Source organism: Hibiscus syriacus, unplaced genomic scaffold, assembly GCF_006381635.1.
Source record: "Hibiscus syriacus cultivar Baekdansim isolate YM2019G1 unplaced genomic scaffold, ASM638163v2 tig00110482_pilon, whole genome shotgun sequence".
Classification (NCBI taxonomy): domain Eukaryota; kingdom Viridiplantae; phylum Streptophyta; class Magnoliopsida; order Malvales; family Malvaceae; genus Hibiscus; species Hibiscus syriacus.
This window is the reverse complement of record NW_024062758.1, coordinates 251,440-270,629: the sequence shown is the minus strand read 5'-3', so window position 1 is coordinate 270,629 and position 19,190 is coordinate 251,440. Positions and strand designations below refer to the sequence as shown.

Genomic DNA, 19,190 nt, shown 5'->3' with positions numbered 1-19,190 from the left:
CTTATTATATCACTTCAAATCAAATATCGTTGATTTTGGTTCTAAGGGGAATTTCAATTCTTAATTATTAAATTTGACTTTCAAATCAAATATTGCTTTTCCAATTCAAGTCTCTGTTTTATTTTAATTAACGAACCAAGAGTTTTGGGATTGAGTGGGGCAATTACACCTCTGTCTGAACAAGATTTATATGTTTTACTTCTCGGATTAAGCTCGTATGAGCTTCTCGAAAATTGCTAATTTGTCGTTATGATGTAAAAATTGCTGAGAACCTGGTCAAGCTCACGTCCTTTGTTCTACTTCTAATCCTCATTCTATCCAACTCCGTAGCCACCACGAACGGTGAAAAGTACCAAATGAACTTGGTCATGCTTCGTTACGTATGGTGCATGTATTTAAGGTTAAAGTAGAGACTATTGGCCGAGGAATGAGCGGAACAATCCTCTGCAAAACAACATGAAACCCAACAATAATACCTCCAGAAAAAGAAAAAGAAAATTAAATCTTTGCGACTTGGGTTGAAAAAAAAATCACTCACTCGAAAGGAACGTCAAATTACCCCCATAAAATAATAGGTGAGAGATTAAATAGGTAATTTATCTTTTTTAATTATATTTGAATTTATAATTTTAGGTCGCAAGTGCCTCTGCAATTTTGCCTAGGCTCAGGACTGGACTGCTAACGGTTTCATTTGGCAGTTCCTATTTCTCCAACACTCGCACCACTATGACCGTGCAGATTTAGGAGATGAAAGCAAAGCAACTAATAATTAAACCATCTGAATATTTGGTGATACTCCTAACAAATCTAAAACTTTGCACACTAGTAATGGAATAAGTTGGGCGCATTAAGAATGAAAATGAAGTCAACAGCATCACAAGAGCTCTGACATTAGTTGCAGCAAAAATCACAATAGCACATAGCCCTCCAGACTACTGCTTTTAGATCGATCACGGTGGATCAAGATCATACTATGAGCAAATACATAATGAAAGAAACGAAACATCCGAATCGTTTTCAAGCATTTGCGTGAAACTTGTGAAAATCGATAAACCTTTGAGACATGGTTGCCAGAAAATGCTTACCAGAACATGCTGGATGATCAGGAAGATGTCCAACTGCAATAACCTGAATGCTTTCTGGAAGTAGACAATAACAAAAATATTTGAAGAATGCATTATAAACCTTAAAAAATCGAATATGATACTTTTATAACCATGCCATAGGAGTATGCAATCAAGAGCCGTTAGAAGTCATCTTGTTCGGTAAATTAAGCACAATACAGCTTGTTGGATTACACTAAAGTGAAAGCAGAAAGTTTCATCACCTAACTGAGCCAGCCTATTTACCCATCTTGGAATAGGCTTTCCAGTTAGTTGGATGCACACTTCGTTGGAGAACTGGTTGCAATTCTTTGCGATCAAATGATAAGTATCCCCGGCCATGGTATTTCTGCGAAAGCTGTTCCATAAGTGATCGAAATTCTGAACGAGGCAAGTTAGTGCTGCCCAATAATATCGATCGTCTGAAGATGAAACCGGAACAACTTCTTGGTTCCACTTCAAATACCCCACTTGTGGGGTACTCATGGGCTCCAAATTCATACTCCAAGCCATGTACTGATAAGCAAAGAAGGCAAAACATGTTAAAACCACAGAAGTTGCAAAATCAAAGATTAACATTTGTGGACATTAGTCGACCACTAGATCCCATTTCGATGTATATAAACAGTTGTGGAACAGAAAACAATATCCCATGCCTGTATGCCGAAAGCTACTTATCAAATAACTAAACTTGGTGTCCGAAACTAACAATGCCACTCCACTGAACAGTTATCACTATCCGGTATCCACATATATCTGAACAGCACGAATGAGTATAACTACAAACAATCCAATTATAAAAAAAATGATACCTTCCCCGAGTGGAAGATCCCGATTCCAAACCATTAAAGGTAGTTATTTATAGGTGTGAGATGTTGGTACTTGGTAATGCTAAAACACTATCTCACATTGAGTGGGAAATACCACAAGCTTGGGTATTTATACTGTTCATTATTCTTTTCTTTGTTGAGAGATAGAGAATGATTGGAAATCTCACACAACTATCCATGTTGTCTTGTGGCTGTTAATAAAAAAAATTTAGAGAAAATTCGTAAGAATTTTTCTCAAGCATAAAAAGATTTGTGAAAGAATGTTTTTTTTATTTATAGGCTGATGTAAGATTTAATTTTCAGAGGGTAACAACTAATTAATCAGTTGTAATTTTGATTTCTGAAAATTAAAATTTTAAATTGTTAGTCTATGAATCCATATCTGTGAAACGTTGAATGAATCTTGACAATTATTCAGCTCTGTTCAGAGTGTTTATTGAGCCAGTTACAGAGTGATTACAAGAGTTACGAAGTTAATTACCTGAAGTTACAAACGACTGAGTGTTAAAGCACGGACCTAGACTGAATTGAGGTTAAATTCATCCGCTTATTGCAACAGTTTCAAATACGATTTTATTTCAGAAATTAATCAGATTTTATATCTGATTTACGTTAGACAATTTCACCCCTGAAACTTAGCCTATAAATAGAGAGCTTCATATCACTCTCAACTCACAGTCAATACTATCATATCCTCTCATCTAAAGATATTTTGAGTTATTCTCTCTACTGCTATTAGAAGAGCAGTACCATCGACAGTCCACTTTGATATCTGGTGTATGAAATTTGGAGCGACCGTGTTAAACTCAGGGGACAATCCGCCTGAAGCAGCGATTACACACATCGGGACGAATTTTTTTCAAAGGTAGTGGTTTTCACTACGACACGGTTTCGATTGTTTAATATATTTTGAGTTTCGATTGTTTCTAAGTAGTCCTAGATTCGTCGAAGGGGATGGGTTTAAAGCCCATTGGTTGAGGAATTCACATGGATACCTAACTTAGTTATCTAAGTTCAGTGATGAGCTTGATTGCTTTTAATGAATTCATACCCAGGGTTTGGGTGGTCTTAATGAGAAAGACTTGATGAATTTATCGATTTTAGCTGAATATCTATTCTTAATAAGTTCATAACCCAGAGTTGAGTGGGTAGTCCTAATTGAGAATGACAAGATGAACTTACCACCAGAAAATGTTGTGTTTTTGAGGAAAACTCTTAATGAATTCAAATGCAAAATTTGGATGGTCCTAATGAGAAGGACACATTGAATTCACATACTAAAGAGGTTGAATATTTATTCTTAATGATTTCTTATCCTAGAGTTTGGGTGGTTCATTGTAATGAACTCAAAGAAAATCACCATAACCTTTTAGAGGTTGACCTCTTGTAAAAGGCTCTTAATTATTCCATAACTCATTTTAGTGTGGTTAATGTTGAGATAAACTTGATGAAATAACCTACTTAAGTGATAAGGATTAGCCACCTTCTATGAAAAATGTTGGGTTGTTTTTCTATAGCACTTACTAGAATCCTGAGGTAAGTTGGCCAAATATACACTCATGTATATATATCTTACACATTGAGGACTTTGGTGGATGAAGGTGTTAGTTGTGTGTTATAAGTTTACCCTTATCTTAGAAAGTTCAAGACTAGTTTTACTTATCTAAGAGATGGATTTTTCATCATCACTTTGTACTAGTTCAAGATAAGTTCACTAGTGCTTAAGCATATAATTCCGTTATTGCTCTTCTGAGAAGGTTATATTTCGAGTTTCAGAAGAATTCTTTCGCATTAGTGGAGGACTATTGTTGGTAATGCTAAAACATTATCCCACATTGAGTGGGAAATACTACATGCTTAGGTATTTATAGTGTTCATTCTTCCTTTCGTTGTTGAGTGATAGAGAACAAAGGGAAATCTTGTGTGCCACCACTGTCGTCTGTCTCGGATCGTGCTCGAGGTCGAGGTTGAGGCTTGTGGAAATATGTGTCTTTGACACATCCGCACGGATATTATCTTTTTAGATAAAATTTGAAAGGATTTTTGTCTGATATTTATATAATGTTGTACAATTTAATTTTCAGAGCGTAACAACTAATTAATCAGCTATCGTTTTGATTTGAATGAATCTTGACAATTTTCCTCTGTTAATTACCTGGAGTTCCAAACGGTTGAGTGTTAAAGTACAAACCTAGACTAAATTGAGGTTAAATTCATCTGCTTATTGCAACAGTTTCAGACACGATTTTAATTATGAAATTAATCAGATACTCTCAACTCACACTCAACACTCTCATATCCTCTCATCTAAAGATATTTCGAGTTATTCTCTCTGATGCTATCAGAAGAGCAATACCACCGACAGTCCGCTCCGATTTCAGGTGTACAAAATTTGGAGCGACCGTGTTAACCTTGGGGGACAATCCACCTGAAGCAGCAATTACACACATCAAGACGAATTTATTTTTAAGGAAATGGTTTTCACCACGACACAATTTCGATTGTTCAATATTTTTTTTATTTGTCTAGTCAATTGCCAACGTCTCATTTTGCCGTTTATATTTGCAACATGAGGTACAACAAAGTTTGGTTGCCTCCGTCCTTATTCGAACTCGAATTTGAAGGAAACAACCACATTGTTCCCTTAAGTCCAACCCGGATATATCACATGCTCCTCATCCTCTACACCAAACCAAGCAAAACAAATATATGGATTGAATAAACAAGAAGTCAAAATTAAGTCATTAACAAATAATTCTCGACTACTTAGAAATCTAAGCATATGAACCTTAGAAAGTTGAAATCCCCAAGGATTAATTATGGTCACAAAGCAAAACAAATGAAAAGCAACAGCATTTGAGTGTTGGGGTTTTCCAATTTGGATAAACTCATGTATTTTTTCAGTTAATCCGAAAAGAAGATACGAGCAAATCAACCAACGTGTGCATGAAAAAAAAAATAACTGCAAGAAATGAAAGCATAAGTAATAAAATCTTAGGGGAAATGATTGAAGCTTGGCGGATTACCAGACAAAGGGAGCTTAAAGGATACAGCTTTGGGGCAGAGATGGATGAATGTTTCACAGTTAGAGTGAAGTGGAAGCTTAATTGGTAAAAGTAAAAAACTCTGGACTTACAGATTCTTTTACTATTAGTATTTTTTTTTTTTGAAAATCTTTTACCATTAGTGTTATTTTTTAAGATATAAATTATCAATTATTTGTTTTTTTTAATGAAGGGACAGGTAAGGGTGTTCAAATGGTAGGTTTGGACACCGAATTGATCAAATATCTATTAACCGAATTAATTAAATTTTTTAATCGTTAATTGAATCGTTTTTTTAATATTAACCGAATCAAATAAAATTTGATTAATTCAGTCTGTGATTGAATTAATAAAAAAATTTATATTTTTTAAAATTATATTAATACGAGTTTAATTTTTTTTAGTTTGGTTAATATTTAGTTAGGTCTTGATAATCTAATGAGTTTAATTTGGTTAAAAAATAATTTGGTCTTGAACATTGGTTCAAGTGGTAAGCAGTTTGATATTACTTAAGCAATGTCTCAGGTTCGAGTGTTTTGTGTACGCAGAAAATCCCCGAGGAGACTCACCTACCAAAGCTAAATGTGAGACTCAGGTCGGTGCACATATTAGTCAGGGCGAATCACTTGAACCGGAGGGCAACCAAAAAAGAATAATAAGATCTTAATTCTTAATGGATTTTAGCTTAAAAATGTGTATTAATAATAATTTGGTATCGATTCTTATTGGGTTCGATTAAATTCGAACAATGAACACCCTAGGGACAAGTAGACTAATCGGGATTAAGAAATTAATCGATGGTTTTTTCTAACTTATAGGGTCAAGCCGTCAATGGAAATGATTCTTATATTTCATGAAATTCAATGAAAACTATAACGTTAGGTTTTTACATAAAATTTAAATATTTTTTATTATTAAATTTTTTATATTATATACAAGTTTTAATGACATGTGATAGGATTATATTATACATTAATGTATAAAAATATAATTAGATAATATTTATCATACTATATTAATATAAAACTGTGTACCATTATGATTCGGAATGATTTTAACCAGCGTAGAAATTGCTTCAAGGAAATGACAACATCATTTTTGAATCGTAACAAGTAAAATCAACTCATACGTGTGGAATCATCAAGAATGGTAATAAATAGTGTATGGCCAAAACTTATAGGGTTCCCAGAGGTTTACGTGGAAAAGGCTTATCACACCCGCAGGAAATGGTAACCTAACTTAAATAGAGCAAGTATGAAGGCCCTCATCGTCAAGTTTAATCGATCCTAATAAAACAGCTTTATGTGGATTTTTAATGGACGCATGACCTAAACGGGCATACTTCCAAGTGCCTGCCATTGCATTCGGAGGATCTTTCTAGTGAACTTAAAATCTGGAGGGAAGCCAATAAGCCGGTTGCAATTTTCTTTCTTGTGTCCCTTCACTTTACAATGCTCACAAACACCGCCAAATCTTCGACAATTGACGCTACCAGAAGCATTGGAAAACAGATCAGTTGCTTCTGAAAACAAGGTGCCCTCCAGCCAAACGCGACTCTTCCTACACAAGCATGGAATATGCTTGATTAACTGAAGGTGTGCAGAAGGTGGCATGGTGAGAGAATTTGACTCCGGAATGATCCATAAGTCTCGTTGAGACCTATGAGAAACTAAAATAATTGTTGTTGAGCAAGATGTTGCCAAGTCCTTTGAATAACATCACAATTTCAGGTTGCAAGAGGAATCAAAGTGTTATACTCGTGTCGTCCCACAGAAGTTTGAACAGAGTCGAGTATGTTGAAACAGTAGCCTCTCCTTGACTCATCAAGGCAATTTCTCGGTTAAGAAAGAAGAACCGAGATCCATCAACCTTATCGAACCTTTCTTTTAGATATCGCCAAACACATGCAGCGCTGGAAGCAAAAACTATGCCGATCGAGAGTTCCTTGCTGACTGTGTTCAAGATCCATGAAAGCACATCGCTCTCACCGGGATTGCAAAGCTTCAGGATAGACTTCCTTCTTGCAATCACCATCAACTAGACCGAATTTGTTCTTCGCAAGCAAAGCCATTCGTATCGTTCGACTCCTAACATTAGTGGAACTAAAGCATCTGGAAAGTATTATCTCACATTACTTCAAAGAGTACAGTAATTCACATTTCGATCCCGAAGCTGTTCATAGTTCGCAAGGCTGGTTCGATGCCGTATCCCTGTCAGAGAAAAGTACAACAAATGTAAACATTCCCTGGAAACTTCAATTACATCTCATGATCTTTCATTCAGAGTCATTAATATTTACATTACAAATATATGTGTAATTACAGGTTATAGATCTGGTAGTTCTCATTTCTCAAGCCCCCCATGGATGAGGAACACATTCACAAGACAATGTTTGCAGTGACATAGAATTGTTTCAGTTGCCTATACAGTTGTTATGTTGCGAGTCAATGACATTATAGTACAGAGACGATATCTTTCCATCAAATGTCGAAGCCAATTGATGTACCGATAGTCCGCAATAACGCTTTCCCAGACACGCAATGCAGATATCGATTACTTTCTTGAACATACAATCTTGTTGAATCAATGGTTGCTCCACAAACTCAACTAGTGGCATCCACTGCAATAATACTCTAATATTAACACAAGTTAACTGGTTTCATAGAAGTAAACATCTCGTTTCGGATACGTAGATGGAGCAAGCATTGTATAGAATAAGAAAACAGACAATGTACATAGGTACTTACTTTGGCTGCTTCAATTTCATGATCATCAACCATAATCTCAGTAGATAGAGGCTTTAGTATGCAGATGAAGAACAAATCAGACTTTTCAAAGGCTACATTGTGCACATGCCTGCCAAATATCCACAAGTTTATTACATGGATTAGAATACAAAAATTGTTCGACCGATTCGATTACATAAAAAATATCAGTAGTAATCTGTTACCTGAATGCTACTACTTCCACAAACTCAGTGTCGATCTGCAATGTCGAACAAGTGCAATGCATTATTAGCAAAATCAGACTCTATGCACTTTGAACTGAGATTAAGTTACTGATATTGATACGATTAAATCTTATTGAGTTGAAAATACTTACCCCAGTTTCTTCCTTGACTTCCCTTACAGATCCTGTAAATATCTCCTCTGACTGCCAAACCGAAAGTAAACGTTCATTAATTGAAAATTTGTTGCTTTGATTTTAGTTCTAGTTTCCTTGTTTGGTTTAAAACTTTAAACCTATTCAATCAAGTTTGAATCAGATAGCCATATATACCTCAACAATGAAACCTGTTGGTATTTTCCAAAGTCCAGAAAACGGAGGAGCACAGTATTTCTCTTGTACTACAAGAACCTGTAATTGATCATTTGCTAATTACTGAATCATAATTCAATTTATAACAATAGTGCTTCTCTTCCTCAGTGTTGACTGGAGCTCGAGTGATTTGGTACCTCATTTTTGTCGTTGATGACAAATCCTCCAACGCCTACTTGATGTGAAGCATTAGCAGGAAGCATGCTGGGTCCTTCAGGTAGCCAGTAAGTTAACATCACGTAACCTCTCTCCGCATGGTGATATTCGAATCCTTCCTGCATCAAAGAGTAAATATGGGGTATGATCATCCGAAAACGCTTCAAAAGTATTAAGTACACTCATGGAAGTCACAGGTTCATATGTCACACTTGGTGAATCCGGTGAACTATATATGCATACATATATATGTCTGCAGACATGATTTAATGTATGGAGCTTGAAGATACCTTGACAGCAACCGGAACGAGATCTGATTTTTCGATGGGCAACTTAAGCCAAACTCCCTTCTTTCCCTGCAGATTGATGGCTTAATATCAGTAACATCCTAAATTTAACTCTTCTGTTATGCCATCAAGAGTTAATTTGATTCATTGGTACCTTTGCTTTCCAGTGAGAAACTGAGAACCTAAGCATGGAAGCAAAGACATTTGGATTAGCCGGTAATCGTTCCAAATCAACAATGACTCCACCATATTCATCATCAAAAGCATCCAGCATCCTCAAATTCCTTGAGAACAAACTCGAATTCGTTCCGTTAATCTGATACAATAAATTCCCTGCTCCAAGTTTTTGTCCATCAACTGAATCCATGGATTTCTTTGGCACATAAGTGTTGTTGGGAGTACTTGAATGAGATGCCTTTGCATACATACCTGAAAAACAGAATCAAAATATGCAAATTTGTTTCTTTGACCATGAAAAAAAACAGGACAGATGATCCTCAACTTCATGTTCTGTTTTTACAACAAATATTGAACTGACTGATCATAATCTGTTTAATTACCTCTGTAAGAACAGAACAGTGGGGTGGATTTAACTTGGACCAATTGCCTGACACTGGAAAACTGGCTTGAATATGTCTTTTCAATCTGGGACATTGTCATACACTTTGAACTAGAAAATCTACACTCCATTTTAGATGACTAATCCTGACCAGAAACCCCACTGGTTTAGGTAAAGATGTGTATAACAGAACAAAACAATTGTAAAATAATGTATGATTCCAGAAAAACAAGAAGGATTTATAGAATTTAACGTCGGCAAAGACAAACGGATTGACCAAAGAGATTAAAACATCAGGCTGATAATGAAGTAAGGGGATAAAACAAAGAGATGAAGCTTGATGGATGGAATCCTTGAACAAGTTTTAACAAGCCTATAAATCTCTACCTAAATTAAGCAAACCAAAAAAGAAAAGTTGAAAATAATTAAGGGTGATGTGTTGGTGAAGATGTGGTGAGCAATGGGTGACGGATGAAAAGCTAAAGATTATATGAAGATCTGCAAATTGATTCACAGCTAAATATGAAAGAAAAAGAGGGAAGTGCATGTTTAAAACAACAATAATTAATATTAAGTTGTATTGTTTTTTGGTCCTACACACGCCTTGCGAGGAAAGCGTGGAAGTGATGCGGTTTTTTGTGGGGGAGGAAAAATAGTATATTTGAAAATCATTTTATCTATTATAATAATAAAATATTATTTGAATATATTTTTTAATATACAATATCATGTTTAAGATAATTATTTATCTTTTCGGAACACGTACTAACAATAATATTAAATATTTATTTTTTTGAAGAAACAAATATTTAAATCTTAAACTAAACTTTTTGAAAGTATTGTTTAAATCAAACTTAAATTTGTGATTATATTTTTAGTTTCTATGATAGAAATTTACTTCATTATTACTTTTAGGGTGCGTTTAGTTCACGGAATGTAAGATTACTAGTGGGAATAAAAGATTACCAGGGAATAGGATTACTGAGAATGTTGTATTTTTGTGTTTGGTTGGTTTAGCAGGAATGTAAGATTACCATGTTTGGTTAAAGGAATAAAAGATTATTGGAATGTATATTTGACCAAATTATCCTTATTATATATTTGTATAATATTACAAATTGTAAAATTTTTATATATTTTCTTTAAAAAATTAAATTCATAATATTTATATATTTTTTTATACAAAATTAAAAATATAAAAAAGGTTTAATGAAAGGGTAAAAAAAATTTTAACCCCTGAACTTTATATAAAATTTTAATTATAGATTTTTTTTGTAAATCTAAAATAATTTAAGGATAAATTTGTAATTTAACATTCGTAGAATTTTTATTATTCAATGACAGAATAAGGATATTTTTGAAAAAAAATAAAAATTTAAGGGCATTTTAGTCCAAAACGCCGGTAATGTTGCAATACCTAAGGGAATGGAGGTAATGACATTCCCGGTAATATACCCTAAAAAATCTACTATTGGTAATAAAACATTACCGGGAATGAGATTCCCGGCCAACCAAACATAGGAATGTGGGATTCCCATCCCACAATCCTTGAACCAAACACCCCCTTAAAAGGAATGTTTATAGAAGTGCTTTTGACTAAAAATTCCGTTTGAAACATAAAACATTTCTCAAACAATTTATTTTCAGTTAAAAATTTACGTTTAAAACGTGATTATTGATTCAAACCAAAAAGCTAGAAAAATGATATTTTTGTGTTGAAAAAAGCTCATTAAAATAACTCGTTTGGAGAATCATTCTTATAATCTATCATTCAATACTAGTTTTAGATGATTTAAAATTTAAAAACAATTTTAAATATTTTAAGTTAATAACTAAAATGTTAATTTATAAAAATTATAAATTAATAAATGAACATAAGTATATACTCAACGAAAGAAAAACTTGCAAAATTTTAAGAAGCCCAAAAAGTCAACTTTAATTTTATACTAGTTAATTAATTAATTATTGTTAACTATTGAAATAATAAAGATAATATTATTTTCATTATGCTTCTGAAAATTTTGGAATTAAAATTGAATACAAAGTTCGTTAAAAGTTATCATTTAAATCGTTTAAATTTTGATATCTACGGATTAAGTAAACTGAACAGAGAATTGTTCCTACTAGATCTATATAATATATGATTCGAATTAATTAATTAATAGATCAAATATCAATAATTATATTAAAAATCATTATTTAGAAAAAAATCAATAAAAAGAGAACTAATATTCAACATTGAGTTATATAACAATAAATTTAGTTCAGTTTTAATTGAGAGGCGTGACGTGATAATTATTACTCACATTGACAGACGAAGCCATGGTTTAGCCGAAGGGACTACTGCCCCCTAAGAAAATACATTAAAAAATTATTTATTTAATCCTTCTAGTTTTAGTTTAGTTTGATTTTGTACCTCCCAACTTATATTATTAGTTATAGTTTGCCCATTGAGCTGCTCCTCCCTTGATGACGAGGTTGGATAATCCATTCGGTGAAATTTCTAAAAAATCACCAGTGATCGGTATATTTATCGATCTAACACCGGTCAGATTATATTTCTCGATCTAACACCGGTAGCAATAAAGCGCGTCCCCTGAACCGCGCTATATGTTGATTTGGCGCCACGTGGAGTATAGCGCGCCCCCTGCACCGCGCTATACGCTGACATGGATTACACGTGGGTATAGCGCGCCCTCTGATCCGCGCTATACGCCACGTAGGGGTATAACGCAGATCAGGGGTCACACTATACCTGGTTATCTGACACGTGGGATATAACGCGGTACATGGGGCGCGCTATACCTTTAATTACCCACCACTCCACACCCCAATCCTCCCTATAAATACCCTCATCCTCAATCACTTTCATCACACCAAATTCTCTCAAATTCTCTCAAATACTCTCTCTGTTTAATGTATATTTTATAATATTTTTAATATTATGTATTTAATTTATTTAAGTATTTTACTTTATTTAATATTTTACTAATATAATTCTTTTGCAGATATATAATAGAAGGCAATCTACTTCGCTTGGATGGAAATCATATATCTCGACACTTTGTTGATACGATAACATTTTAATGTTTTAATTTAATTTAAATTATTAGTAATAATTAGTTGATTTATTTAATGGATGATTATTAGATTAAGAATTAATTTTTGTAATTATTTATTTTTAGGAGAAGGACCGTGTATTAGATCCTTTTATTAGGAATTTTAAGTTAATGATACCTAGCCGTGTCTTGCCGTATTTAGTAGAGGTTGGATTTGGTTACATAGGTAGATATCAGGGTCACTGTAAGATAGAACCAGACCTTATTTATGCCTTAGTAGAGCGGTGGAGGCCGGAGACCCACACATTCCATTTTTCGTGCGGAGAGTGCACAATCACGCTTGAGGATGTTTCTATGCACCTGGGGCTTCCGGTGGATGGAGATGTGATATCAGGGATAGCTTCCAGTTTTTGGACTACTTTGTGTTGGGATAATCTAGGACGTGTCCCGGAAAGTTTTATCGGAGGTAGGATACCGTTAAATTGGTTAGATGCCAATTTTCGGGAGTTGAGCGCAGACGCCTCTGAGGATGAGGTTAAGATGTATGCACGGGCATGCATATTACAGTTGATAGGAGGGTTGCTGATGCCAGACAAATCACGCAACCTAGTTCACTGCATGTGGTTGCGACATCTTAGCGACATTCGTCTCGCCAGATCATTCAGTTGGGGCTCGACAGTTTTGGCCTTGTTATACATGGAGATGTGTGGAGCCACTGACTACAGGCGTAATGCTATCGGCGGATGTCTCCTACTGCTGCAGTCTTGGGCATGATATCGATTGCTCTTTTTATGTCCCGTTGTGAAGAACACATTCGTATTTCCACTTCTTCTGAGGTAATTATAAAACTGATTTTGTATATTAATAATTTTATACAACGTATAATAAATTTTTTTCCTTGAATAGCTGGTCTACTGATAGAAAAAATCATCAGGAGCTACCTGATGATTTAGAAAAAAATTAGGGTGCTAATCGATCAAAAGGCTGGCACACAGGTATGAATTTTATTGTTTAAAAATCGATTTTAGATTATAGTTATATAATTAGATTATTATTTTGATAAAAATTATATATTATTTGTTTTAGTTTGAATGGGTGCCATATTCTACTGATAATGTGAGGGCGGTGATCCCACCTGAGTTGAGGGGTCCATCAGATGTTTGGACGGCGATGGTCCCTCTGATCTATTATGCGACCGTCGAAGTGGCACTCCACTGATCACGTGCTCCGGCAGTTTGGTTGTTTTCAACCAATTCTAGAAGCACCTCGCAATATGGACAAGTTGCATAGCTTATATAGACGCATCAAGACAGATACAGATTGGCTGGTGAGGCATCATGAGTGGGTCGTGTTGTAGGAGGATCGATATCGGCGTCTTTCCCGTAGAGAGCCCATTTTTGATGACCTCTTGATGTATGCTGACGGTTATTATGAGTGGTTCAACAGTAACAGGAAACTGTTTCTACTTCCCGAGGATGCACGAGGGCAGACCTTTCTGCGACGTCGACAGAGATGTGATCCGACACAGCACCATCGTCCCCCGACTCGTGGACGGAGAGCAGGTGCTTCCGGTTCATCCTCAGCTGCACCAGCAGGACCTTCATAGCAGCCACCACAGCCATTTATGATGTCGCAGCCCCATACGATGCCGCCATCACCTTTCCATTACCAGATGCCGCCGCCACCGCCTTCACCTGGTTTTATGACCCCGTCGCCGCCACCGTCACAGATGACCCCTCCTGGAGGCTATTATGAGTCTATGTTTGCATATCCAACTTGGGGTTCATATGCTGGATATTTGACGGGTTCAGCCTCATCACCCATGGCCGCAGCATAAACACCTCATGTACAGTTTTCACACTCAGCGATGTCTGGGTTTTCCCAGTTTTCTAGTTTTCGCAGGCCGGTGGGATAGTCAGTCATACACCTCCAGGGTCCTTATTCTATGGAGGTATTTCATCGTCATCAGCTCCTCATCAACCTAATGTACCTGCTCAGGACGACGACGACGACGACGACGATGATGATGAAGGTGAGGAGTTAGAACCAGTGATAGGAAGAAATCCTCCTCGAGACCGACAGCCACCGCCATGCGGAACACATTCGTGACGCATGCATCGATAGATTTTTTTATTATATTTGTATTTACTTTATTTTGTTTAATTTTAATTTTTTATTATTTCTCATTTAATACTTACTTTATTTTGTTAAATTTGTTGGACTTTTTTTTAATATATTTCAGTTAATTTTGTTTATTACCATTTAATATCAGTTATTGTAATTTGGTTATCATTTACCATTTAATTCTTATTGTAAGTTTGTTGTATTTAAATACCAAATTGTTATTAGTTTGATAAAATTTAATGATTGTGTTCGTTTTTTTAATCTTCATCAGCGATTATTGAATGACATTAACTTGAAGTAAATACAAATTAAAATACAAGAATTATTATTTGATAAACAAATACATCATTTCCTCATCAATTGTTACTTGATGACAACAGAAGTGGACATGTTTTTCTAGTGTGTCATGGGTTTCTACAATGACCACATCTTCTGTCTTGTCTAGATCATTCTCGAATATCCATATCGCAATGAATTCGATTGGATTTTGGACGACCACGCTCCCTCAATAAACTCATATTTGGTACAATCGGAAACCAATCTTGAATCTCATCAGGGTCTTTGTCATTACCTATGGGGGGAAACTCAAATTCGTATACCTTAAAAACTTCAGATAGTAGGTATATGGGATCCACAAAATGGTTATAGTCTTGACGTGTATGCGAGCAAGCTGCTATCACATGAGAGCATGGATACTTCAGAGCTTGAAAAAACCCGTAGTCGCACGTTCTGTCCCTTAGATTTACTCTTAACGACACAGCTTCAATCACTTGAAGAGGTCGCGACAACTCTGTAACACGAAACATTTCATGCCTTCTAGAGAAGCTTGTTACAGACATTCCATTTGATGCAGCAATTTTTTTTCTGTAGATATGTAATTAATTTAGGGTGATAGACATGACCGCCTTGTATCCAGGTTTGAGCTTGTCCCTCGAGCATCGTAAAAAATGCCCCAAACGAAAATATGTAGTTTTTACCAAAGCCGGTACAGGTAAGTGACGTGCACCCTTTAAGGTTAAATTGATTGCCTCAGCCAAGTTGGTCGTCATGTGTCCATATCGATATCCACCATCATATGCGTTCGTCCACATTTCTTTATCGATGAGGCTGGTGTAATCATATCCTTCCTCGTTCTTCGCCCGTAAATCTTGAAGCATTGATTTAAACATTCGAGGAAGTAGTTCGTAACCTGATCAAAAAATGTATAACTTACTAACTTACTTTCACTTACCCATGCGCACAATTAATTGACGCTCATCATTCTTCTTTTACCTTCCATGATAGTTCGCAACAATGTGTCGGAGACAATACCTATGTTGGACAAAGGGTGGTTACCACATTAGACCCAAAGACTCTATTGCTTCTTTGATCCCAGCTCCGCGATCTGAAATGACACAAATATTTTCCCTCGTGATAACATGTGCACGTAAATTTCGGAGGAAAAAAGCCCAAGAATCTGTATCTTCTCCTTCGACAAGAGCAAAAGCAACTGGAAGTAGGGATGGCAAACGGGTACAGTTTCGTGAATTCCGCACCGCATCCGCTCCAATTGGGGCGGGGATGGGTATAATTTTAGCGGGTAGTGGGCGGGTGTGGATTTAGAAAGTGGTACTCGTCGCGGGTGGTGGGCGGGTAATGGGTTTGAGACATTACCCGCCTCGCATCCGCCCGCCCCACATCCGCCCGCCCAGCTAAATATCCATTAAATTTTGGACCATTATGAATTTAGGTGTAATTTTAGAGACTAATTTATAAATTCTAATATTGTATAAGATATAACATGTAATTTATCCAACTCTCCAACAAAAAGAAAAGGATATTTTGGGCATTCCTGTCCCCACTGTCCCATCAAAATCTGCATTCAGTATAGGTGGAAGAGTAATTGGCCCTTATCGTAGTCGACTACTTTTGGAGACGATTGAAGCATTAATGTATGCTCAAAATTGGGTTTGGGCCGATATTAAAGGTAATATTATTATTTAGTTTATATTAGTTGTCAAATTGTGCTTAATTATCTTATTAAAGTTTAGTTACTAACTTATATTAGTTTTACTTTCTATTATATATGTAGGTAGTAGTGAATTTAAATTGGAGCGCTCTCAGTTGGAGGAAATAGAGAATGATGATTGTAATACTGGAATATTATATGTCACAAATATTGTCTGAAATTTTAGAATGTTGTGCCAAAGAACAAAAACATTATGTGTTTGTCATTTATGTTTCTAGACTTTAATTATGTCATTTATTATGGTGTTTTATGTATTTTAAGATCTATATTAACACTTAACTTAGATAATCCTTGGATTATTTTATTATGTTTCTTAATGGACATGTTTTTTTTTATGTTTGTTGCTTATGTATAACTTAAGTTTGCTGTCAGGCGGGTCCAGACGGGTACGTCGCTAGTAGGTAGTGGGTGTGGGGATAGATTTGAGAATGTACCCGCGTGGGCGGGTGTGGATTTGAAAATTTGTACCCATCATGGGTGGTGGGCGGGTGGTGGATTGAAAAATATGAGGTGGGTATGGGGATGGGGGAGGGGGTATCCGCACCCGACCCGCCCGTTTGCCATCCCTAACTGGAAGAATGTTGCGATTGTCATCTTGGACAACTGCCAATAATAAAACTTGCTTGTATTTTCCATACAAGAAAGTCCCGTCGATCTGGACCACAGGCTTGCAGTATTTGGCAGCATTAACGCACTGTGGGTAACTCCAAAAAACCAGGTAGAATTGGCTTCGATCGTGAAGAACTCGATCATTATGTATGCATAGGAGGTTTTGAAGTCCATAATTGTCCTAGGATTCAACGTCCGCACCAGCCTAAACCAACCTGGAAGTTCGTTGTAAGATGCATCCCATTCGCCATGAAGTTTGACAATGGCATTTTGTTTTGCCAACCAAGCTTTTTATAGGATACAGTGTACCCATACTGCGATTGTATAACTGAAATCAACAATGCAACAACTATATGAGAGCTTGCTTTTACCATGGGCATGATGGCTTGGCATATCACTTCAGAGTCTAAGTTGGGATGATCTTGGTTGACCTCTCCAGCACAACATGTGTGAGGACCGTTATATACTGTTAGTTCTCATATGTTATTTTTCCTCTTCCTTTTCGATACGCGAACCATCCAATTGCATCCGTTTTCGCGTCGGGCATAGTAGCATACATATTTTTCGGTTGTGGATCGGTTGACTCTGGACTGAACAGAATTACGGATATTGTAATTTTTTATAGCCATCACCGCTTCTTCTTTGCTTGAGAACTCCATGCCTAAAGATAACTCACCATTATTTATTGATGAGTAATATCCATAGTCACCGAGATGAGGCATATCCGCAAATTCTGGCCCGTACATTGCACCATAATCAGCTTCATACATATGTGCAGGAGGGTCAGTTTGTGCCATATTTCCTGGAACTTCATCATCATCGGAGTTGAATTGCGGTGATTCTGGGTGAATGAATAGTCCAGTCTCAGCACCATCTGCACCAGGCTCACGAAGCGGTTCTTCTGATGGAGATGATGGTTCCTCCATGCTCTCCACATTTAGGTCGAAGAACCTACTACTTGCACGCATTCCCTTTGAACTGGAAGGCATATCAACATTGAGATCGAAAAAGCTCGCAGTCGAATGCCTCCCCTGGAGCTTGAAGCCATCGTGTCAAATGGAAACTGCACAGATGGTTGCGTCGAGGGCATCTCCATATAGTCAAAGAAATTTGCAGATGAATTCCTTCCCCTTGAACTGGACGCGCTGTTGCCATACGGATTGTTCGTGGACCCACCTCGGTACATATCGTAAGGAGTTGCGGATGAATGTCTCCCCATTATGGCATTAAAATCATTACACATTACTGTAGTCGGGCTGTCAACTTGATCAACTTGTTCAGCCAGCCCATAGTGTGAGCTTAAAGATTGACCCCGAACAGAACACACTTGAACAAAATGTGCATACATCTCAATGGTGGCGTCTGAATAATTACTTTGAGCTTCAACCATCATTTGAACATCATCATTGTTCGAAAGCTGTATAAGTTAATGGCAACAATGATGTTGGAAATCTGTACTGCAACGTCGACATTCTTCTACTACTTCCAACATGAATCTTCCTCGAAATCTTCGTTATCAGCTCCTCAAGAGTTATATTTCTCTTGAAAGATATTTTAACACGCTCATTTGATACGAAAATAACACCGGTTTCATCTTCTCGAATTTCATCATCATAATAAACAATAGCTGAAAGTCACGCCATTCTTTGAGTTTAAAAGTGCAGCAATATTATATCTCTAAAAAAATAACTGAAACAAACCTGATTAAATAAATTATATATGAACAAAAATATAACACAATAATTTTTTTACACATCAACGTAAATAATTTAAATAATATAATTTTATATTATTACTTGCACCGCATAACTATTTCGACGTATGCTCCCGCTTTTCAATTTTACAAACATAAAAATTAATTGAAAATAATTAATATAATATTTTTTCATATAATGATAATAAACAATAAGTATAATTAAAAAATTATAACAAAATTACCTTATAACGAAAAATCGCACTAACTTCTAAATCAAATATGAAAAGATTGTCAGAATTATTACTCGTTGACGGAATTGTTATATTAATTTATAAGTTGAGAGGAGAGATGAGAGGAGATGTGAGAAACTTAACCGGCGGAGAAGGGTATTTATAAC

The 19,190-nt window shown here is 36.0% G+C and overlaps 1 protein-coding gene across 1 annotated transcript; it reads right to left on the bottom strand.

The window, feature by feature from the left end:
- Positions 1-7,204: 7,204 nt before the first annotated feature.
- LOC120128840 (nudix hydrolase 8-like) lies at positions 7,205-9,681 on the bottom strand. Its single transcript, XM_039146462.1, has 9 exons — positions 9,299-9,681; positions 8,893-9,167; positions 8,742-8,807; positions 8,433-8,570; positions 8,257-8,334; positions 8,080-8,130; positions 7,928-7,962; positions 7,725-7,833; positions 7,205-7,597 (listed from the first exon to the last, which is right to left on the bottom strand). The coding sequence occupies exons 1-9, from the start codon at positions 9,426-9,428 to the stop codon at positions 7,391-7,393; spliced, it is 1,089 nt and encodes a 362-aa protein (XP_039002393.1). The 5' UTR covers positions 9,429-9,681; the 3' UTR covers positions 7,205-7,390.
- Between the last annotated feature and the right edge of the window lie 9,509 nt (positions 9,682-19,190).